The sequence below is a fragment of the Vicugna pacos genome, chromosome 20 (genome assembly GCF_048564905.1).
Source record: "Vicugna pacos chromosome 20, VicPac4, whole genome shotgun sequence".
Taxonomy (NCBI): Eukaryota; Metazoa; Chordata; class Mammalia; order Artiodactyla; family Camelidae; genus Vicugna; species Vicugna pacos.
Window position 1 is genome coordinate 18589924 of NC_133006.1, and position 22953 is coordinate 18612876.

Consider the following 22953-nt stretch of genomic DNA (forward strand, 5'->3'; position numbering starts at 1 on the left):
GATACCTGTGCTGCCTCCTTCTCCTGCTAGACATTGTTTATGGGTCTGGGTTCTCCTTCCTCTGAGCTGGCAGGGTCCCTGAGTTCTTAACAGAGAGCTCCAGGCTGCCTACCAGTCACAGATTTGGTGGAGGGGGTTAGTTGAAGCCTATTTGCCATTTCTAGTCAAGATCCTTAGTAAAGGACAGAGTTGTATGCTAAACAAGTCCTTACTGGAGAAAAGGAGCATGGCTTCTTTCTTGTGACTTGGTTAAACCATTTTTTTAAATGTGCATTTGAATAAGGACTTTATACCATTTTTGTAAATTAGGCTATAATTTTATGGAGACTTAGAAAGTATTGTAGAACTAGAATAATTAAACTTGTTATGAGCATTACATAAAACAGGCTAATCAAGAAGTGTGATGTACAGTGGTGAATTGCTAATTTGACCTCAGGATTATGCAGCAGAGATAACATTATCTTCATTTATATAGAACTTTTTATCTGGAGGCATCTCTCAGTGCTTTTGCAATCATATATATTATCTTGTTATCACAAACACTATCATTAAGGCTGTAAAATGTATTCCAGTACAGTTTTTTATTTTCAGTTTCCTATAATTGGGGATGAGGGAGGGGAAAGTGCCATATTTTTTCCCATTCCTGATATTTGTACCAGGGTAAAATTTGGGAAATGGCTATTATCTAAATGTGGAGAGCCTAGCTCCATATAATATTTTGAAAAGAAAAAAAGGAGGGGAGGGAACATTACTGCATGGTCAGACCGAATTATTCACCTCAAGAACTGCCAATGGGAAAGGCCCTGTTATTCAGTTCCTGGCTCTTCTGCCTTTCGGCATTAGAAGAGCTCTCTCTCCTTTGAGAGACTCGACCTCGGGAACAGGAGAATGATCTGATCAAATTCCACCAAACCACATTCGCTCCATTCCCTCCAAGGTTGCAGACAGCAGCACTCAGACTGTCACGACCATGTGCAGTTGAAAATGCTATGCTGGTTGAGTTCCTGTGGGTTTAAGGAAATGGACAAAATTAGATTCAGGCCAAGGTGCCCGGCTTAACACACCCCTTCTGTTCCAGAAAGCCCAGAGAGATTGTTACTGCCAACAGTAAAGAACAACACAATCTGCTCTACCCAGACCATTTAGAACTCATTTTGCATGAAACCCCACCCACCCATCCAAACGCCATAAAATCAGCACCTTCTGTCTGCCTTGAGGGCTTGAGAGAACAGATTAGGGCCAACGTCCTCCTCACCCAAAGGGTTCTGGTGAGCTCAGCAGTTGCCCTGACTCTCTCCACACAGGAAGAGTGATGTCTCCCTGCAGTGGGCATGGGCACACTGAACAACCAGGGCAGGAGAGAGCCTTCATCTTGGTTGTGAAGATGGACATTCGGCTCATGTCAGAGAGCAGATGGCTAAACGAGGTGTGCAGGGGATGTGGTGAGATTCAGGCTTGAAGAAACAGGAGGGAAAGTAGCCCATGATACAAAACCCCCAAATAGAGTCTCTTTAATGTGAGTTTTTTAAATCAGCATTTACATCATGCAGTTAACTTGGAGTGATGAAAAATGTAAGGGAATTACTGAATTAGTGAACAGCAATTAACTCAAAAGTAAAATGATATCACCTGAGTTGACGATTGTTTTACACAGTGGAGGGAAGATGTTACAAAAACCGTGCCCAGTCTGTCACCTTCGAATTGAAATCTGTTTGTTTAGTATGCCCCAGCCTTCAGAGCACATAGTTCATAATTTGGGAGAGCTTTATCAGTTAATCTAGTTATTTTTCTCTGGTTCTTTTGAATTCCAGTAAGACAGTGTGTGGCAGATTACATTCCCTGTGGAACTGTGTGACACTCAGAAGAGTAAGTTTGTTCATTAACCTGTGAACTGTCAGGTCCCTTTGGAGAGTGAAAGGAGCAAGTCGCTCCAAGGTTAATGCTTGTTTGTCAGAGGTGAAGCCTCCAGGGAGACAGAGGGTGAACAGGCTGAGATGACTGAGACCTGCCCCGTGAAACTCTGCACTGTGTGCAGGTGCCAGATCGGTGTGGCCAGGAGGGAGGCTGCGGGCAGGCTGGGTCACCTCTGCAGATCACTTCCTCTGGTCAGGAGAAGGCTTCCCAGCAGTCAAGTAGGGGGCTGGCGTAAGTATATAGGGTTAACTTCCTAACAAGGATTTAGGAGCAATATTAAAATACAAGAAACTGTGAATGGTTTTCAGTAGTTTCTGTGGATTTTTCCTTTGAACAAGAAAGCAGTATTGATTTCATGCACTTGCCTCCAACGGATGAAAGCTTTCATTGAGGTGGAAAGCATTTGATTTTGTGTATGTTGTGCACCTGTGCACAGGCACCGTCCTAACCGCAAGGCGAGGATAGAAGCTGTTTGTTATTCTCCAGTGTATGTCTCATGGACATATAATTGTACTGACGTCCAGGGGTTGAGCTGAATAGTCCCTGCTTTGATTTTCTAAACCAAATCTAAGTTCTACATAATTCTCTGGAACGTGGTACCTCCCTAATCTTGCTATAATTCTTCCAGGCTCAGTTGGAGCTAGCCCTCAAGAGCAGGTACAGGGTATAAAGCCAAGTTCAGAGTCTCCTTTAGTCCATACTTTGGTACACTGTATGTTTCCATAGTGTATCTTACTCTGTTATCTTTGGATTGGTTGTGATGGAAGCTTATTTTTTCCTACAAATTTTCTTTTCTTTTTATCCCCAGGTATATTCGAATAGTCGGAACTCACAACACAGTGAACAAGATTTTCCACATTGTGGCTTTTGAATGTATGTTTACAAACAAAACCTTCACTCTGGAGAAGGGGCTGATAGGTAAGTGTTACAATTACATTTTCTTGTATACACTTAGGCATTTTATCTTCAAATATTTTGTTATTCCATTAACTCATCTTAATCCTCCTCTTAGCTTTGACTAAGAACTCTGGTTGATTTGAATGCCTTATGGCTGAGTGACGTAAGAGAGGGCTTAATATTTTTAGAAGTAGTCAAAATAATAATTCCAGTAGACTTAAAAGAATATAAATATTGTACTAGTAGTCAAGAATGGAAAATGCTTCAGTGATTCATTCAGATTTGCTGTGGAGAATGCTTATGAGAGTGAGCAAAGCCTCTCATACCAAAGGCTTTTCTATATTTAATGGTAGGTAAGATCAGGGAGGAAGTCAGTGTAATATTGATCCAATGTTTATACTTTCCAAGCCTATGCAGGTATTTTGGCCTTTGATTTGATACAAATGGTGTGCTCAGCTGTGAGAATATCTCCTTTTTGTGGACACAGCAGTCCATATTTGCCCTATTTACCCAGATCCACCTCAGGAAAATGCCTGCATATAACTTAAATAAGACTGGAGTAACTAAATTGTCATTGTGAAAATCAAGTTATCTTGTGGAAAATACTACCTGGCTGATCCCTTGAAAGGGTATTTTCCATTTTTGTTCAGTTGTTTATTTGGTTGTTTTCTGTTATGTTTTGTTTTTGCTTTTGTTTTAGGTAGTATTTAACCTGGCACTATGTACAACCTATCCTAGGTCTCAGCATTCTAGATGCCATGAGTGGTTATTCCTGCTTTATCCATGCCCACAGGTTTTTGCTCATTTCCTGCAAAGATCATAGTTTAACCAATTAGATCCTTGAATCTGTGCCTTTACTGCAGCTTTCTTTGAAGAGACTCTTTGTGTTCAAGTAGGGGGATAAGATGCCCGTGCCTTGGTGTATGTAAAGTACAACTCTGCACCTTTACAAAGGACTCATTTCTCCTCTTCTTCCCAAGTCCTGTCCTTGTTGTGGTGCAGAACATATTGACACATGTTCTAAAAACATGGTGAAAACTAGAATGGGAAAGATGAGTGTAACTTGCAAATGTTAACTGATTCTTTGAATGGTCAAAAGTCTCAATTTTCCTCCCACCTTCCGTGTCCTAACATAATCCTTTACTTAGGGAAATTTGGGAGAGTAATATTAACATAGTAGCAGGAGTAGAAATTGTCCCAACATACAGAGAACCTTTTAGAGCTCATCTAAAATAAATTACTTTGTCTTAACTTTTCTATGGGTATAATTATTAATATGAAATATAAACATTGGTAATCTTTATGACTTTTAAGTCACTTGAAAGTTAACTGTGCTGAAGCATTCCCTGGTGTTATCAAGGCTTTTAATTCTGTGGGGGCATAGAATTGTGTGATGAAGGGATATTTGGAGGGTACTTCTTTCCACCTGCTGCTCATGTTGTTTTGTAGACTGCGGGCCTCACTCACCGTGTGTGTGTGGTTGTGTAGTTAGGGGCGACCTTACTGAGAAGGATCTTAGAGACCAAACCACCTTCAAAGTCACAGAGTGTAAAGCATTTGGCTATTCATTTCAGCCCAGTGCACTGCATTTTGAACATGCTCATAGAAGGTGCCTCTGCCTTCTTATTGGAGGAAGAGCAGGTTTGTGGACACTGTAATTATCAAAGAAACAGGTCTATCTGGCATGAAAGGCCATCACAGGAATGAAACCCAGGATCAGTTGTAGTGAGAGATGCTGTTGTTGGTCTGTATGTTTTGTCCAAACTGAGTTAGTCAGCACAATCAGAAGCTATAATAGTCTTAGGCATGTCAGGAGATGAAAGAAGATTGCAGAGATGCAAGAAGTGTTTTTGGTGTCTGGTCAAACACTTTCCTTCATTCCCTTTTCTTCAGTCCTGTTTCTGTGATGCTCACCAGTTTGACTGCAAAGAGCCTTGCACTGTCACTGCCTGTCACCGTCCCTCCACTGAGTGGGAGCAGTGGGGCAAGGAGACTGATGACCTACGGTGGGATCTCCTTTGGCCCTCCTTTTACAAACATCTTCACAGCTCAGAGCTGCCCCTGTGCTGGGCAGATGGGGAGGTGGTGTGAGCGGACAGGGAGTTGGTGGGGGATTTCATTTTTCTTTGTCTGACATGGCAGCTTTGCTGAGTTTACAGTGGTGTTTGAAATAGTAATGGCCAGCTTTCCATGTTGATGATCTCAAGTGCACTTTGGCTGCGCACAGGCCTCAGCCGGCCACTCTTCAGGGATCTGCAAGAAAGGAATGGTCCACTAGTGGGGGCACAGTGTATGTCAGAATCACCTGGAGTAATTTTTAAGTTGTAGCTGCCTACTACTTCCTCTTTCCTATGAAATATGTACTCCTTCCTTGAGAACCACCAATAGAAACTCCAGGTTTTCATGGAGGAAAAAAGTAAAACTAAAGTAATGTCATCATGAACAGCTAGTTGGTTATCAAGCTCACTTGTATGTTTCGAGGCTCAGAGCTTCTTTCTGTCACAGTTCTTGGTGCTTATGAAGGCTGCTCTGATTAGAGGAGCACGCTCCTCATAAGCCTTAAAATTTTTAAATGTTTGTGTTGTTTTTAAACATCAGATTGTAGTGTTATTACTTAAAACATACAGTGATGCCAGAAAAAACATACATAAAAATAACTGCACTAGCCCTGTAAGGTTTTAGTCTTTTTCCACCAAAGGGTTTCTTTCACAGTTTTGTTGCCAGCATGTCGTCCTTCATGCTGCTTCACCTGTGCACACTCATGGGGAAGCTGTGGAGCCCTGTGGGTTCATCCGTCCCTGGGAATGGGCCCCACCTCGGCCACACTGACCAGATCTGGGTGTCAGACTCTACCCACAGCACCTCTGCCACCTCATCTGCTGCTGCCACCATAGCCCCTTCTCATTTGCTGGCTGCTTCTGGACAGTGCTGGGATACATTCTTGCCTGGGAGAGTCAGCCTGTGATGACTGTCTTCCGTTTGCTAGGAGGCATTTGTCGGAAGCTCTAACCTGTCTTGCAGCTGATGCATGGAAGGAACGTTAGAAGAGATAAGACCGCTATTTAGACATTCAGCCTCCCAGAGAACGCATTTACTTCGCCTTGGCACTCCACTCTGTGATAAGTACATGCCATTTGCCAGATCCCTCCACTTTTTTCATAATAATTACCAAGACTTCCTTTTCATTTAATCTTATGTTTAAATTTATTTCCTTGAATACCCTATTAGTTATTCAAGGAGAGAGAACAGTACCCACCACCCAGCTTAAAGAATTATCAGCTCACAGACAACCTGGTTGTATCTACATAGTACCTACTTCCTCCCCATCAGATTATTTTGAAGCCAATCCCAGGCACTTTATCATTTTATCCATAAATATTTCAATATATATCTGTAGAACTAAGACCTCCGTTTTGTAGCCATAATCACAATATCATTATAATACCCCAAAATTGAACCATAATTCCTTGTGAATGTTAAATACGCAGTGTTCAGATGTTCTTCATTGAATCGAAGTCTGGAGTCAGTGTATGTGTTTTTACAGGTTATTTAAATCAGAATTCAAATAAGGTCCATACTATCAATAAATAGCTGTTATGATTCTTAAATCTCTTTAAGTCTATAGGTTTCCTTCCACATGTCTATCTCTGTGTTCTTCTTCCCGCCCCCCCCCCCCCCAATTATAATTTATTTGCTGAAGAAACTTTTTGTCCTGTAGAGTTTCTAACAGCCTAGATTTTGGTGATTAAACCCTATGGTAAGGCTAAATGTGTTCCTCTGTTGTATTTCTTGTAATTTAGTAGTTTGGTATAGGCTTCATCTGATTCAAGATTTTTTTTTTTTTCGTAAGAATGCTCTGTAGGTGATAGTATATGTCTGTCAAGAAGCACAGATCTTTGGTTGCCCCTCTCTTTTGGATATTCACATCCATTCATGATTATTTCCTAGATTTATTCTTTCATAATTTGAATTACAAAATGGTTATATTCTAATCTTGTTATTCCTTGTTCATTTAGTAACTAGAAAGAGAAAACTTTCCTGAACATGCATTTGGTAATCCTGAGTTGCAGTTTGCCTAGGAAAAGAAGGATAAATGCTCTATTCTTTCTTTTCATTTACTACTTTTCAAATTAAAGAGATGGTTACGTGGCTTGAAAGGTGACCAGTGAGGTTTGTGGAGGTCTTGCCAGAGGTGAGGGGAGAAAGGGGAGAATGATCATTTTGAATTCACTGGATTAAACAAATTGGACATCTTTTAATAAGTTGCAGTTATTTTTATTGATACTAAAATTGTCCCCATCTTAGCTTCTTCATATTGGCTCTTGAGTCTTTCTGACGTGATCTCAGTAGTCCCCAGTACTTCCTTGATTTGTGGCATGACACGATGCGCCAGGTTCATCTTGTGTATTTTCTGCCCCTGATCTGGAATCAGCCATTTCTGCAAAAGGCCCTGGTTCCTTTAAGTCAGAAATAACATTTGGAAGCCTCAACCTGAGCACTCCCGATTGGGTTGATCACTGTTCCTAGGCCTTTCCAGTGGACAGAAATAGGAAATGCATACGCATGTATTTATTTACTTATTTGTATGTCAGATATTTAACAGATGAAATATATGCACTTCGACTGCATGCCGACACTTCTAATTAAAATTCAGTACACAAAGTTTTTGTTTAATCTTTTGATCTTTCATCTCCTTTTTTCCATACTGAAAATCTTGGTTACTAGGGCTAGGGCACAATAGTTAATTTGCTTTTTCTTCAGTACATACAAAATAGTTTCAGAATTACATTACTACTACTACCTTAAACCACATGATTACTGAAAATAGTTTAACATTTTAGCAGTTATCTTTTGCATCCTTAAGGTATATCCCACTAGAGATATATAGTAAAGTTACTGTGTTTTAAAGTCACTTAAAATAATTCTCTGAATGGTCATGTTGCTATTCAGTGTACAGATAGATTCATTTGCTCCATTTTGCTTTCATATTTAATGATTGCCTTTAAGATTTTTTTGTTTTATAACTATGTAAAATATATAGATAGTTCCAAAATCAAATCTATGGAACAGTTGTATTTAGAGAAATTGAGTTTCTATTCCTGTCCCCTCTACTCCAGTAGATATTCTTTTTCCCCTTTAGTTTTTTTGGGTTATACTCTTTTAAAATGGAAAATAAGTAAATATATATGTAATTTATATTTTGTGGCCTCCCCACCATTCTTAAATTGGTAGCATACTTGGCTCTATGTACTTTCTTTACCTTGCTTTATTGTACTTAACACTTGTCCTAGAGCTAGTTATATAGAAGGATATTATTTATTTATCCCTTTTTAATAGCTTCATAGTACTTATTTGTGTAGATGTACTATGGTTTACTGAACCAGTCCTCTATTGATGAACCATTTGGGTTGTTTTCAGTCTTCTGCTTCTATAAATTGTGCTATTTATTGCCTTTAGGATAGATTCCTAGAAGAGGGAATTCTTGGTCAAAGGGTAAATGCACCTATAATTTTGCTAGATATTGCTAAATTCACCTCCATGGGGATTATACCATTTTAAAGTTCTCATTGGCAGTGTGTGATAACAACCATTTCCCCACAGCCTTGCCAGTGGAACATATTGTCAAGCTTCTGGATTTTTGCCAGTTTGATAGGTGAGAAATGTTATCCCAGTACAATTTTAACTGCTTTTCTTTTATAAGAGAAATTGAGCATCTTTTCATATTTTTAGGGCCATTTGCATTTCTTTTTTTCCTTTTTAAATGGCTCTTCTCTTCTTATGAGTCTTGTAGATGAATAGAGAATATGCTTTTACTAAGACTTAGGGGAGCAGTAAGTACTTTACACTGATGTTAGAGTGTGATATTTAGCATTACGTGAGACTGGTTTCCGTTCTTAAGGTCTCCTGATTCTTCTGGAAGCCATAAGCTCTTACAAGCCCTTTTCCATTCTTATCCTTGCTCTACCTCTGCTTAAGAGAGAGTAGCTAGAGCATGGTGCTGTAGGCTCAAAATTCAAGATTCTTTAACCCTTTCAAAGAATAAGAAAAAGTTTCCATTACCAGCTGTAGGCAGTTAAGTGTTACCTCTGTGTCTACCAGCATGGATCCAGGAAGACTGGTGGCTTTTTTATTTTACTTGCTTGTTAGTAATTGTTGTAGGGCAACCAAAATAGGCGGCTCAGGCCCAGGAGTTGTGTCAATGACCTCACTATCGCTGCCGCCACCAGGAACTGTGCTGTCCTGGCGGGAGTGCCGGATCCCACGTCCATCGGCTGCTGTGCTCCTACAGCACCATCAGAAGCAGACAGAAATGTGTCCTTTCTTCCTCCCATCTTCCATTCTCTCACCAGTTTCTTCTACAGTAGAACTTCACCAAAAACCAAGCTGGGAAATGTAGTTACGGAGTTTTAGCCTCTGAGGTACAGTGTAGAGCATGGGAGTGAATGGAGCTGAAGTCAGACAGACAGATGATGAGTGCAGAGGCAGAAAGTGTAAAAGGGGCTCCAGCCACCAGGAGATTTACCATCTGATTCAAAGTAGCTCGAATAAGCCCCTTGGCAAGGCACAGGGATCTGCAGAGTGGAGAATAAGAGACAGAGGCACGAGCAGAGTGGAGAAAGATTAGAGGTTTAGTTGGGCTGTGAAGGAAAACAATATTTTTTCTTGCCTAGTAAGATAAAGGTTCATGAAGACTGGTATTTTGAGCTGGGCCTTGAAGAATTTAGTAAACAATACAGAGTGTGACAAATGTGCTAGTTTGCATAGCAACAAAAATGGCTGATACTCATTCCCAGCTGGAGGCAGGAAATAGGAATAGGTAGTCTGTAGTTGCTACTGTCATCTAAAAGTATTTTGAAAGTGTGTTTAGAACTCTGTAAAGTCCTGGGAAAGTAAACAGAGTTGGAAATCCGTGGCTTTTGGCATCCACTGAATTTAGGGATATGACTTCTATGCTTTGCAGCTGTGTTTAAAAAATAAGTGTCCTCTGGAGCAGAAACAGCTTTGGGAGTGAGGGAGTTCCCTAGCGGGTGGATGTGTTAGAATGTGGCAAAGAAGCAAACTTGGAGTAGCAGACGGGCCCTAAAGACCTTAATTCAGAACATTTTCTGAAATGGCGCTATTGAGTCTGCTAGTCTCAACCAAGAGGCTTTGCTTCTCCCAGCCTATTTCTCTAACCAGATATTAAGGCTGGTTCTAATTGTCAGTGAAACTCAACTTCTTTATCTACTGTAAATTACTTGGCATTAAGCAGACATTTATTAAGAGGCTGCCAAGTGTATCTTAGTACTGGGGATAGAGAGATGCACAGGTGCGGCTTCTGCCTTGGAGGGTCATATGAGCTAATGAAGGAGAAAGACACTTAAATAGAAGGTGACAACACAGCAAAATAAGTCATCTATTGGGAGGATTCAGGAGATGCTATAGAACACTGGAAACGGGAGTATCTAGCGTGAGTTGGGGGATGGTGTCAGGGAAGACCTCCCCCAACCCCCACGCCCACCATAGAGGTGGTGAAGGTCCTTAAGTCTTAAGAAGAAGGTGAAGAGTTAGGGGAGAATCACATAAAAAGGTCAGTGTGTAAAGGGTTATTTATCTCTGACCCCTTCAAAGCCAGTACCCCTTGCAGTGGACCGCTTTGCGTCTGGTTGAGGGAGAGGGAGTAGGCAGTGATTGGAATTAAGAGTTGAGAGTTATTTGTAGTCTCTCACCCCTTTCCCTGGAGAAGATTAAGCATTATTTTCTCACAGGATCTTAAGAGTTTTAGACAAATTCAGATAAAATAAATATCCCACAATAATGCATAAGAAATGTAATACAGTTTGTTTGCCTCTCACGTGGGGAGCCCATGTTCTCAAACAAGAATGGGCTATAGTTCTTATGTGGAGGGGAGAGTGGGGGATGCTTAGAAAGTGACTTCCTCACAGTCATTTAGGATTCTCAGTTTAGTATGTGGTCCTTTTGTGCACATTTAAATTTCATTATCTTTTTATACCTGTTCTTTTGTTGTTGTTTTGTTTATTTAAGAATAAAGACTGCCTGAAAAAGTTTTTATTGCTCTTGTTTTGTAGAATTTACATGTACATTTTACAGGATTGAATTTTTTGGATCCTGCTTACATCCACCCTTGTTAGAGAGGGATGGGGGGGTGTCCAGGGAGATGTAAATGTGCACAGCTTGTTGTTAAATGGGACGCAGAGCATGTGTCCAACATTTTGCAACAGTCTCACCTTCTCACAAACTGTGGTTCTCCTTAGACTGGCATTGTAAATAGTCTGGTTGTAAATGGGCAAGGTGTTTCTCTAGCACTGACTATGAAAGGTACTTTGGCAGCCAAGGGGACATAAAATCTAATTTTGTTGGCCTGGTCGCTAACTCAGTACCCCAATCTCTACCCCAAAACCGGGTAGGTAATTTTTTATTTTGATATTGTAAGTAGGTAATACCAGTATGTATTCTTATTTCCCCCCTTTTATTAAAAAGTGTAGCATGTATTTATACGTCTCTTTTTAAAATTAACAATGTTTTGGAGATTTTTCCTTACCATTACGAAAAGAATTTTCCCATGCTTTTTCTTTTTGGGTGTGTATTGAATAGTGGTGCTGTAATTTAGTTTATTTAGCCAGTCACCTTTGATAGACATGTAGCTTTTACTATCAGTAACAATTCTATAATAACCCATTTTATAAATAGTGAGGTTTAATCAGAGGTGGTTCCAATAAAACCTAAAACAAACAAACAGAAAACCCCATTATTGCTCCCAGGGCCAGCTATATAATTTGCAGGGCACCGTGCAAAATGGGAATGTGGAGCCCATTGTTCAAGAGCAGGAAAAAAATGCCCTTAAGAAGATTTTAAAAAGGGGGGAAAAAAAGCTTTTTCCTTTCTTTTTCAGTCTTTCACTTGGCATAGTGTTTTTATTTGCTGTTTAATGTCGTTCTAGGTAAAGAAAAATTAAACCTTTAAATTGTTAGCATGAGTTTTATCATTCATCTCTATGTTGTGCAATGGTGGTTTTAAATGCAAATATAACAGCTTTATCTTATATGCAGGATCTCCAAAATTACACAGTACATGTTTGGTAGCTCATACACGTGTATGCATTTAGTTTTTATCAGAACAGTGGACATTCTGCACAACACTAAATTGTTTTTATTTCACTTGTTAATTCACACACATTCTACCAAAACTCTCTACTTTTGGTTTACTCAGTAAACTTCCTTAGTAAGGAAGGACTGAGGGGAAAAGGAATGGTGAGTTGCTCTACCTTTTAGCATAAGTCACCAATTTCAGCATAAACATTTGGATAATAGAAGTAACAAGAGTACAAAGGGGTATGATAGAGCTCCTGGGTTGCTAGTGCTTCTTGGAACATTGTTGCCTTTTTCTCCATCTGAGGCAGGTTCTGGTTGGAAGGGAAGGTGGCCTCTCCAGGCTGTCTGCAGCCCTGCTTACTCAGGCAGAGTCAAGGCGCCCTGGCCTCGTCCTTACTCTGAGCCTCACTCACGCTGCACATGTTGTGGGTCCACTGGGATTCTGTGCTCGGGCATGGCAAGCACTGCACGCACAGGGAACCGTGAACACACATATGTTGCACACCACCTCTGTTCGTGGGCTTGCTCCATTGTCCCATCAGACATTATTTAAAAACATAAGTTCCAAGATAAGATTATTAAGAATTTAAAGACAAGGACAATGGAGCATTAAACTAAGTATGGGTCCCTTTTGAGGGCAGGGCCTGTCTGAAAGCACAGATTGCACGCCCATGTAGCTGGCCCTCATTACCACTTCTGTTTTACATTGCACTAGAATTTAAGGAGCGGTAGGGAGGAAAGAGGGAATGGGGAGGAGGGAAAGAACAAGAAATATGTGTGATACATTGAGGGAAAGGGACCAAATATCACTATTTGCTGGTGTGATACGATAATATACCCAAGGAAATGAACTGGAAAACTACTAGAACTAATAAGAACTCTAAGGAATATAGCCAGATGCAACAGTATATACAAAAACCAAGTTTTCTCACATACACCCAATAACTAGTTAGTATAATGGGAAAATTCTATTCATAATAGCAATAAAATCTGTATAATACCTAGTAACAATTCATGAGCCATACTTTTCCTTTACACCTAGTCCATCCCTAGCTGTATTTACCAAGGATCACCCATCCCTGACCACCTTATATTACTGGAGATGGGATGAGAATCAGGAACAAGGGTGGGAGGCAGAAGGATGACATGAGCTCATTAACAGTGTCGCTGTAAGGGGAGCATGCCAGGGGGCTCTGCTAGGAGTTTTTAACTCCCCCCCCCCCCCACAAACAACAGATACCTACCTAGGAATAAAGTTAATAAATCCACAGGTTCTAATGTAAAGAAACTCTAAATCTTTAAGAACACTAAATAATGGAAAGACATATTCCTGGATGGAAAACTTTAATTATAGTAAAGACAGTTGTTCTACACATCTTAATCTGCCAACTTAATGTAGGACTACTCAGAATCCCATTTGTGCTTTAAAAAAAAAAAAAACAACTTTGACTAAGTTCTTTAAAATTTTTCCCAAGAGAGTAAATAAATGGAAATCCCTTCTCCACCAAAAAAAAACAAACCCCCCCCCAAAAAACCAGTAAGTCTAGAACCACGAGGTATTAAAATTAGTACTACATACTAAAATATTATGGCATTAATGAAAGAATAAACTAGTAGATGAATTAAGCAATCATCCAACTCTGAATTTGATCCCAGTATATGTAAGAAGATAGTGCAAGATAGAGACGACATTTCACATATGTTGAGAATGAAAAGGGTAATGTTGCAAATGGTGCTGAGACAGTTCATAATTGAAAACATACGAGATTTTCCTCATACTTTATACCAAAATAGTTTCCTGTTAAGAGTTAGATTTTACATTCCTCCAAAAGAACTGTAGAGAACTATTAATAAGTATTTATCTGATCTCAAGGTGAGGAACTACTTCTTCAGCATAAAAGCAAAGGCAGAAACCATAAACAGAATTCAGAGGTGTTTAACAAACTGGGGAAAAAAAATTGCAACATATATGACAAGGACTAATTGTCTTTAATATATATGAAGTACTTTCCAAATAAGTAAGAAAAAAATATGAATCCCTAATAGGAAATGTATACAAACATCTTTTTAAAAAGAAAGAAAAAGAAACACAGTAATCAATACACTTGAAAGAGCTGTCCTCACTAATAATCAAAGAAATGCAAATTGAAACAAAATACCACCTTTGGCTTGTTTTATTGGCAAATATTTTTAATTTAAAAACTTTCATTTACATGAGTTAATACAACAATCACTCCTCAGCAAAAACCAAACAATACAGAAGTACATCCACTAAAATAAAATATTTGTTTTTTAACTTGCATTAGCCTAGTTATTACTAAACTTGAGTATCTTTTTATGTTTCTTGGCCATTTCTTTTTTTCATGAATTATGTCTTCATATTCTTCGTCAACTTTGTTATTGCTTGTGTTCATTATTAATTTGTAAATTATGTATGTTCATTCTTTGTCTTTTATATATGTTGCAGATATCTTATCCCAGTGTGTTAGTTACTTTTTTAACTTTGTTTATGATGTCCTTGTTGTACAAAAGTTTTTCATTTTGATTTGGTCATATCTGTCAGTCACTTCTTATCTTGCTTCTGGATTTTGTGACTTGCCTTGAAACTCCCTCCTCAGCCCAAAATATAAAAATATGCTCCTCTGTAGGAGTTGTCAGTGGTTGGTTGTTGTTTCCTTATTGTTGTGTATGGGTTTTTAGCATCCTGTGTTTGGTCTGAGGTCGGGGTTTACCCTTATTTCTAAAATACGTAAACAGTTGTTTTGAAATCCTTTGTTGATTATTTCATCCTTTCCCTCACTGATTTCAAATAGCATGTGTCATGGATCTGTATAGATTCTGTCACATCATTTAAAATAACCGCAGCTCTGGAATCTATTTTGCTGTCTACTACTGTCAGTCCACACTCATAGCTATTCTTTTTCTAAATTTTCTAAGCTAATCTTTCAGATTTTCTTTTCCATTGAACTTGAAAATCATCTTGTCAAGTTTCATTTTAAATCCTGTTGGCAGAGATGTTTTAAATGAAAATACTTAGTATGGGTGAGGCTGTCATGAAATGGGCGGTGTCATATACTGCTGAGACATGTTATATAGTACAAAATTCCTAGAAGGCAGTTTGAGGAGGGGGAAGGTATAGCTCATGTGGTAGAGCACATGCTTAGCATGCACAAGGTCCTGGGTTCAATCCCTAGTACCTCCTCTAAAAATACATAAATAAATAGACCTAATTACCTCCCCCTACAAAAGATAAATAAAAATTAAAAAAAAAAGAAGACAGTTTGGTAATATGTATTATGTATTTTAAAAAATACCCATTGATCTACTGCTTCCACCTTTAATCATTTATCCTCAGGAAATCTTCAGGAAGAACATTTCTTTTATGTGAATGTTCAGCACATTTGTTTATTATGATAACCAAAAAAGGAGGACTACAAATGTCTAACAATGGAGGCATAATGAAATAAATTCTGGCACATTAACATATCAAAAGTTCTGTATAGCCCATTCATAACATAGGGAAACCCCCATAATATAATGTAAAATAGAAGTAAGATACCATCTTTATAGGCAGATTGATGCCAGTTTTTCAAAGTTAAAGGTAGCATATATTTGTAGATGTGCATGTATTAATTTGCTAGGCCTGCCATAAAAAAAAACTATCTACTGGGTGACTTAAACAACAGATATTAATTTTCTCACAGTTCTAGAGGTCGGAAGTCCATGATCAAGGTGTCAGCAGGTTTGGTTTCTCCTGAGACTTCCTCCTTGGTTTGCAGATGGCAGTCTTCTCACTGTGTTCTCTTGTGGCTTTTTCTCCTTGCACCCCCATCCCTGACGTCTCCTCCTCTTGTAAGGACACCTGTCATACTGGATTAGGGCTGCATTCTTATGACTTCTTTTAATCTTAATTACCTCTTTAAGTGCACTGTCTCCAAATACAGTCTCATTCTAAGGTACTGGGGATTACCACTTCAAAATATGAATTTGGGAGGAACACCATTCTGTCCGTAACAGCACATTAAAAAAGAACATAAGGGAGAATGTCAGAATGTTAACAGAGGTTTTCTAGGTGGTGGAATTCCAGGCAACTTTTATGTTTTTTATTGTGTTTTTCTGTATTTACACATTTTCATCAGTGAATATGTGTTACTTTTAAAATCAGAAGAAAATTAATGTTTCTTTACCAAATAACGCTATTTCCACATCGCTTATCTTAAGGGAGAGACAAAGCAGAGTGGGCAGAGCCTACACCAGTGCCCTGCATGCACCTCAACACCCCCACTTGCTCCCAAATATAGCCTACTAAGTCAAGAAAAGCCTTGTTTCTGGGTTAAGTAGGGAATATAGTGATTCACCTGATGATTCTACTGAGTAAACGAAGAGTCCTTGAGAATCTGGATAAAAGATGGCAAACAAAGAAGAGTGTATATATTTATATACACACTGTATGATTCCATTTGTAAAGCATTCTAGATCTCGGAAACTAATATATAGTGACAGAAGGCAGATCCACACTTCTCTGGCGCTGGGGAGGATACAAGGGGGCATGAGGGAACTTTTGAGGATGATGGAAACATTTGTTATCTTGACTATGCTAATAGCTTCATGAGTGTACACATGTCTATCTCATCAAAGTGTACTTTTCAACTATGTGCAGCTTACTGTATCACTTATATCCCAAGAAAGATGTTTAAAGATGGGAAGAGGGAAGTGGAAGGAAAGATTTCAATGGGCGTTGTGTTATTACTTATTTATTAAAACAGTGATGTGAGGGCTGTGGTTTCCATGCATCACATGAAACCTTTGGAATCTGGAGGCTGTTGCAGCAGACTGCTGTATAAAATGTCTTGGAAGGGGCTGTCTAAACATTAATGGCATTTTCCTGCCTTATAATTCAGCATAACAGGGCTTGGGCGTGTCACCGACTTGAGTAAAATTAAGTGATTGTATGATGTAAGGGGCCTGGTAGGTGAGCCGGTCTGCAACACAGCAATCTTTTTGGACTTATTGGCTTGTTAATATTGTCACGATGAGTATGTTTCTTTTATAGCTGCATTCGATACTTATCCTTTTAAAGACAGGAATCGGTACAGTGCTACAAGAGAGAAACGTACTTAAAAATCACAACATTACCTGTGGTAAAGTTATCATAAAAACTACCTGGTACTCAAGCAGGGGATTACTTCAGTTCTGCCCTCATAATAGCAGGAAATGGTCGTCGGTAAAGTTGTTTTCCAGAAGCTGTGATGAAATCAACTAAAATGGTGATAAAGTGGAATGTAAAAGTGAGGGGCTCAAGTGAGATGTAAAAGTGCAGAAGGTGTTAGAATGTTCAAATTAGAATCTTCAGGAAATGGTTCTGTAAAATATTAAGTATGAATTGATTGAGTTCTCAGTTGAGAACTGTCGGCAGTGCAGGCAAGTCTCGTGACTGTGGGCGGTGGACCTCTCCCGAAGCCGCCCCCGCCCCCGCCCCCATCCTGACTGGGTGGCTACCATTTTGCTAATAGCCGGAGAAGCTGGGCAGCAGAGAAATGGTCTTTGGTGGCAAATGATAGTTTAAGAAAGGGCTTGGAGCCCAATTTTCTTTCATTCTTGCTCAAAACTAAGGAACCTGTCGCCCCAAGAGCATTATTATTTTTCCTAGTGATCCTTTGATGAGTTAATGTTCAGTAGATGCCTGTTATAGAAAATTGGAAGCACACCCCGGTGAAAACTCAGTGAGCTGTGGAAGCACACTAAAATATATATCATCAGGGTATTTTTTTATATTATAGACACAACTTTTATATTGATACTATGTTCCGAATGTCACGTCTATTCCCTTCTTGCCACCACTGCTGCTACCACCCTAATGCGCACCCCCCTTCAAGTCTCCCCTGCATTGCTGTCGGGCCTGCCTGCTCAGCAGCATCCCTGCATCCTCTCTGGTCCTTCTCATTGTTCTCCATGCTCCTGTTGGGACACTCATTTGCTCAGAATCACTCAGAGCCTTTCTACCTTCTTAGGGTAAAGTTCACAATCATCACCGTGGCCTCCAGGCCCTGCATGATCAGGTGCCTGTGTACTTCATCTGTACCAATCCCCATGTAGCTCTCTGCATTCAGGCCACAGCTGCCCTTCTATTCCTGGAATGCACTGTGCGTTCCCTGACCACAGGACAGGGCTTTGCACTTGCCACCCTCTTTGGAATGCTTCTCGCCCTCTTCTCACCCTTACCCTCACCTCATCATACTCCACCCCCTTTATCTCAGTAACTTCCTATTGATCCTTTAAGTTTCAGCTTAAATGTCACTTCTGAAGAAAAGTTTTGCCTGACCTTCTACCCCCAGTTTAGGTTAAAGTTTCTTTGTATGATGCTGATAGATCTGGGGCTTTTTCTTTAGAGAACTTAGTTTCATTTGTAAGTTTACATTTGTTCATGTGATTTGATAGTAGAAGGGACTGTGTCTGTTTTGTTCACTGCTGTACTCCCAGCATGTGGAATCCTGATATTCAATAAATGTTTGCTGGGTAGGTAGATGGACAGAGGATGGACAGACAGGTGGAAGGAAGGAATGATGAGGACCAGAAGATCAATGCAGTTGCTGGTTCCCATTCTGCTGCTGATTTGTTGTGTAATAAGTAAGACGTAATCTGTCTGAGCCTCCGATTTCTCAGCTATAAAATGAAAAAAACTAACCTAATGATCTGTTCTTTTCTTTTTAAACAAGTATCCTTTTGGTGTAGATGGTTGTGTTCATCATTTACCTTAGGTCATAGTACATCATCCAAGCAAGGCCTTCTCTTTTATTTATATTTCTTCATCTTTGTTGAGCCCCACTCTTGCTCCCCTCCCCTTAGGACTATCTCTAATATGTTTGATTATGTCCTTAATGATCACATGTATTTGGAAAATCTGTAACATGGGATTGTGTATGTGTTTTAATTGTCAGAAATGTTTTTATGCTATAAGTCTTACTCCTTTTCATACTTTTCTCATCTAATATTATATTTTTATGACCCACACATCATTGTTTCTTAATGTTATTCAGTATTTCATCATAATAATTCTGGATGTATTTTTAGTGAATTTATGTAGCTCTTATTTGCCAGACACTAAGGTCTTTACATAAAATCATTTAACCTTCACAAAGTCTTGTAAGGTAGATAGTGTTAATATCTCTCTCACCTGTTTCATTCACTCCCCTGGTGATGGAGACCTAGGTGGCCTTCAGCTTCTTGCTCTCAGAAACAATGCTGGAGTGAATTTCTGTGTTTCCGTTTCCTTTGTATGTGCGTGAGGATTTTTCTGAGACCTGTATTCAAATGCACGATCCCTGAGTACTAAAGTACATATGTCTAAGCACGCACGTCTTTAATTTTGATCCGTGCTGCCAGATTGCCTTCCTGCAGGGCAGTGCCAGTTTATGCTCCTTCCACCAGGAGTGCATGAGAGCCCTGTTTCTCCACGTGTCCACACCCACACTAAACATATATGTTCTCCTACTCTTTGCCATTATGATGGCCTTAAAGTAGTGTCTCGTTGTTGTTTCTCTGATTACCCATGTTTTGTTTTGTTTTGTTTTGTTTTGCCACTGCTGCTGCTGCTACCCTAGAGGAAACCTCCACCATGTCTCCTCACTACTGCCCTCATCTGCCTACTCATGGGTCTCCCTGCATCCTCTCTAATCCTCATTGTCCTCCACGCTCCAGCTGGAGTAATCTTATTGGAGCACTCCTTTGCTCAGAATCACTCTTTAATCCACTGAAATGGTAGATGTTCTAATCATGATCCATACTTGCATTCCTAGGATAATTACTACTTGGACATATGTATTTTCTAAATAATTATTGGATTTGTTGGCTAATTATTTTAGAGTTTTTAGACCTATTTTCTGAAAGTGAGCCTATAAAATTTTTTTTTATTGAACTATAGTCAGTTACAATGTGTCAATTTCTGGTGTACAGCACAATGTCCTAGTCATGCATATATATATATACATATGTTTGTTTTCATATCCTTTTTCATTAAATGTTATTACAAGATACTGAATGTAGTTCCCTCTGCTATATGGAAGAAATTTTTTTTTTATCTATTTTTATATGTAGTGGTTAACATTTGGGGCCTATAGATTTCTTTTCTTATCCTGTCTCTAAGTAATTTTATAACCAAAGTTATATTAAAATGACTTGAGAAGCTTTCCCTACTTTTTTCTGGATCAATATGTAGTAAGATGTAAATGATCTATTCCTTGAACTAAGTGGTCCTTAAGGTTCCTTTTTAGCTATAAATGTGATGACTTGATGAGCTACCATGGCTGTGAGTTTCTCACCAGTGCTTCACTGATTGTGTGGGTGTCAAGCAGATTCACATGTTTCCAAGAGCTCAGTGATCTCAGAAGGGATTAACCTACTATAGGCACAAAATGGTATGTTTTCCAAATGGGCTGAAGTGGGGGTTCCATAGTCAATTGGTATCTATTTTTATTCATTTGTTTTATTAAATTTTAGTCACAAAACTTCTGGTGTATAAGCTGTGCCTAATGGGTTATAAAGGACCCCTCCTAGAGTCCTCCCACCCCAGCTGACTTACTGGACTATAGTTTCCTTCCCCATAGAAACACAATGCTTTATGTTACTTCCGCCTGTCTTTCCTGCCACGCTCTTCTCCTTCCTGTCTGTCTAATTTGTATGGCTCTAGAGGGGAATTGGGTTCTTTGAGCCTAAAGACAAAGAAATTGCCTGAAGAGTTAGTTTTGGCAAGATTGGAATAGTGGATTACAGAGAGAAGGGATTTGATCTCTGCAAATTGTCAGGTGATAGAAAACAAATTCTCCTGCTGGGATGGAGTATCATGATGGAGAGATTCTAGGGTAGACACAGGGTGTTGGTGGCAGCACACAGTGGCTTTAAAGAAGTTGGGCGGGGCACACTCAGTCTCATCAGTTTAAGCTACTTCAGTAAGCTTTGCATCATGAGTCTCTGAATCTCACTCTCAGAGACAGAATGAAATCAGAACACATGATATTACTATTCAGACATCTCTCATTCTTCTTAGTACATGTTACTTTAAACTGTAGTAGTAATTTTCATATGTTATTTTTATTTCTCATTTGGCTGAGGACACAGAGCATGCAGAGAAGATTATTCACCAGACTGTGACTACCTGGCATACACAGTCCATATAATGGTAGTTAAGCTGAGATCCAGAGACTGACAAACTATAAAATCTAAAAGGAAGAATTTCTTACGGTAGATGGTTATAATAATTTTATATCTCAGTATTTTACATATGTGACATTTTGTATAATAAACAATAAACTGCCTGCTTTTGGCATTTTAAAGTTAATGTGGAGAGAGTTATAAAACAGATACTGTAAACATCACCTCCCAAAGTGAAGTGCTAAATGGCTCTGGCCTCTGGGAGGGTGAGACCTAATTATTCCTCATAGTGCACTCTGTACCTTTTTACTGCCAGTTTGGGTTTCATTGTCTTTGATAAACAAGATAATTGATATAAATGAGTGTGATCCTGTAAAATGGTCCCCCAATTGCAGGTTTTCATGCTGGAGGTATAATTTTCTTTGTGGCACATTACTGTTAATCTTTAAATGGGTGGGTTGGTAATCTGCCTTTCATACGAGGACATTAGGTGAGTTTCTCCTGATAAAAACACTGAGTGTAACCAGGGCACAGGAACAAATGACTTATGATCACACTAATGAGCAAGAGCACGTGGATTTTTGAATGCAAGAGAACGATCTTGGAGGTGAAAAGGAGATGCAGTCCCCTCAGGAAGAGGACAGAGTCAATGTGTGCTCAAAGAGGGGTCTGGCCACGCTTGGCTTCTCCTCCTGCCCCAGCCCCAGCTCTTAGCACTTCAAATGCTGATGTTGCACTGGCTGACCTACTGCTGAAGATCTCAAGCAAGGAAGGCCTAATGTGCTTTCTTCTCTTATTTGGTGGAAAAGGACTGAGGCTTTGCAAAACCACTATTTTAAAATTTTATTTATTTATTTAAAATTTAAACAGAATCTTTTATTGAAAACTTATTGATTTGCAATGTCATATTAGTTTCTGGTGTACAACAAAGTTATTCAGTTATACATATATATATTCTTTTTCATTATAGGCCATTACAAGACATTGAATATAGTTCCCTGTGCTCTACAGTGGGACCTTGTTTTTTTAATCTATTTTATGTATAGTAGTTAGTATCTGCTAATCCCAAGCTCCTAATTTATCTCTCCCCCACTCCTTTTCCCCTTTGGTAACTCTAAGTTTGTTTTTTGGGTCTGTGAGTCTGTTTCTCAATACTGCCATGTTAAATTAATCCTCAGCATTTTCAGTCTTCTGTTGGAAGGCTCTCTTTAGGAATTGTCAAGGGATGTATGTTTGCACCCAGTGGGGAAGTCTGGAGTAAAATCATTGACAGTTTGCTTTGAAGAACCCATTTCTCTTTGTGTATAAAGTACAAGGAAGAGTGAATGAAAAAGTGGGCAAACACATATGACTTCTCCTAGGCGAGTGTTATGCAGCTTAGCACTCGGAATCTTCGTAGTTTAAAAAAGTAATAAATAATGAATAAATATTTACTTGTCTAGGCATCTGAAATTTAGTTTTAAAAACGAATTTAAGCTCATGGCAAGGAAAACCATGGTGAAATGAGATTTCTCCCAGGACTGTTCTCTTTGGCAGTGTTATCACACAGCCTTTCAGAGATCCAGCATGCTAAGGGTAGTTTGCTGTCCAGTTGAATGTCATCTCTTCACCGAATGTATGGGCTGTCTCCCTCCCTCCCACTCACTCTGGAAAGGTTAGCCTTTCTTCAGAATAGTACAGGTTTTTCCAGCAACATCTGTCAACTTGGCAATGAGCACACCCTAAGGAAATTATGAACATTTGAAGACCATCTAAATACTGCAGAGGACCTTTCCTCTCCCTCTTCTCTCCTCTCTCCCTGCTCCCCCTCCTGACTTCCCCCAAGAAGAGTAGAGCACCCACGTAGCATTTATCACTGTCCATATCACTGATAAATTGTAAGCCTATTTATGTCTGTGATTTT

General features: G+C 39.3%; 1 protein-coding gene across 3 annotated transcripts in view; it reads left to right on the top strand.

Annotated features, from left to right (window-relative positions):
• Window positions 1-22953, top strand: part of BTBD9 (BTB domain containing 9) — a 345479-nt gene that overhangs the window by 219057 nt on the left and 103469 nt on the right. For all 3 annotated transcript variants that reach the window (XM_072945104.1, XM_072945106.1, XM_072945105.1), the window contains exon 7: window positions 2723-2832. In XM_072945104.1, the coding sequence (XP_072801205.1) occupies window positions 2723-2832 (110 nt within the window). The remainder of the gene's footprint in view (window positions 1-2722; window positions 2833-22953) is intronic.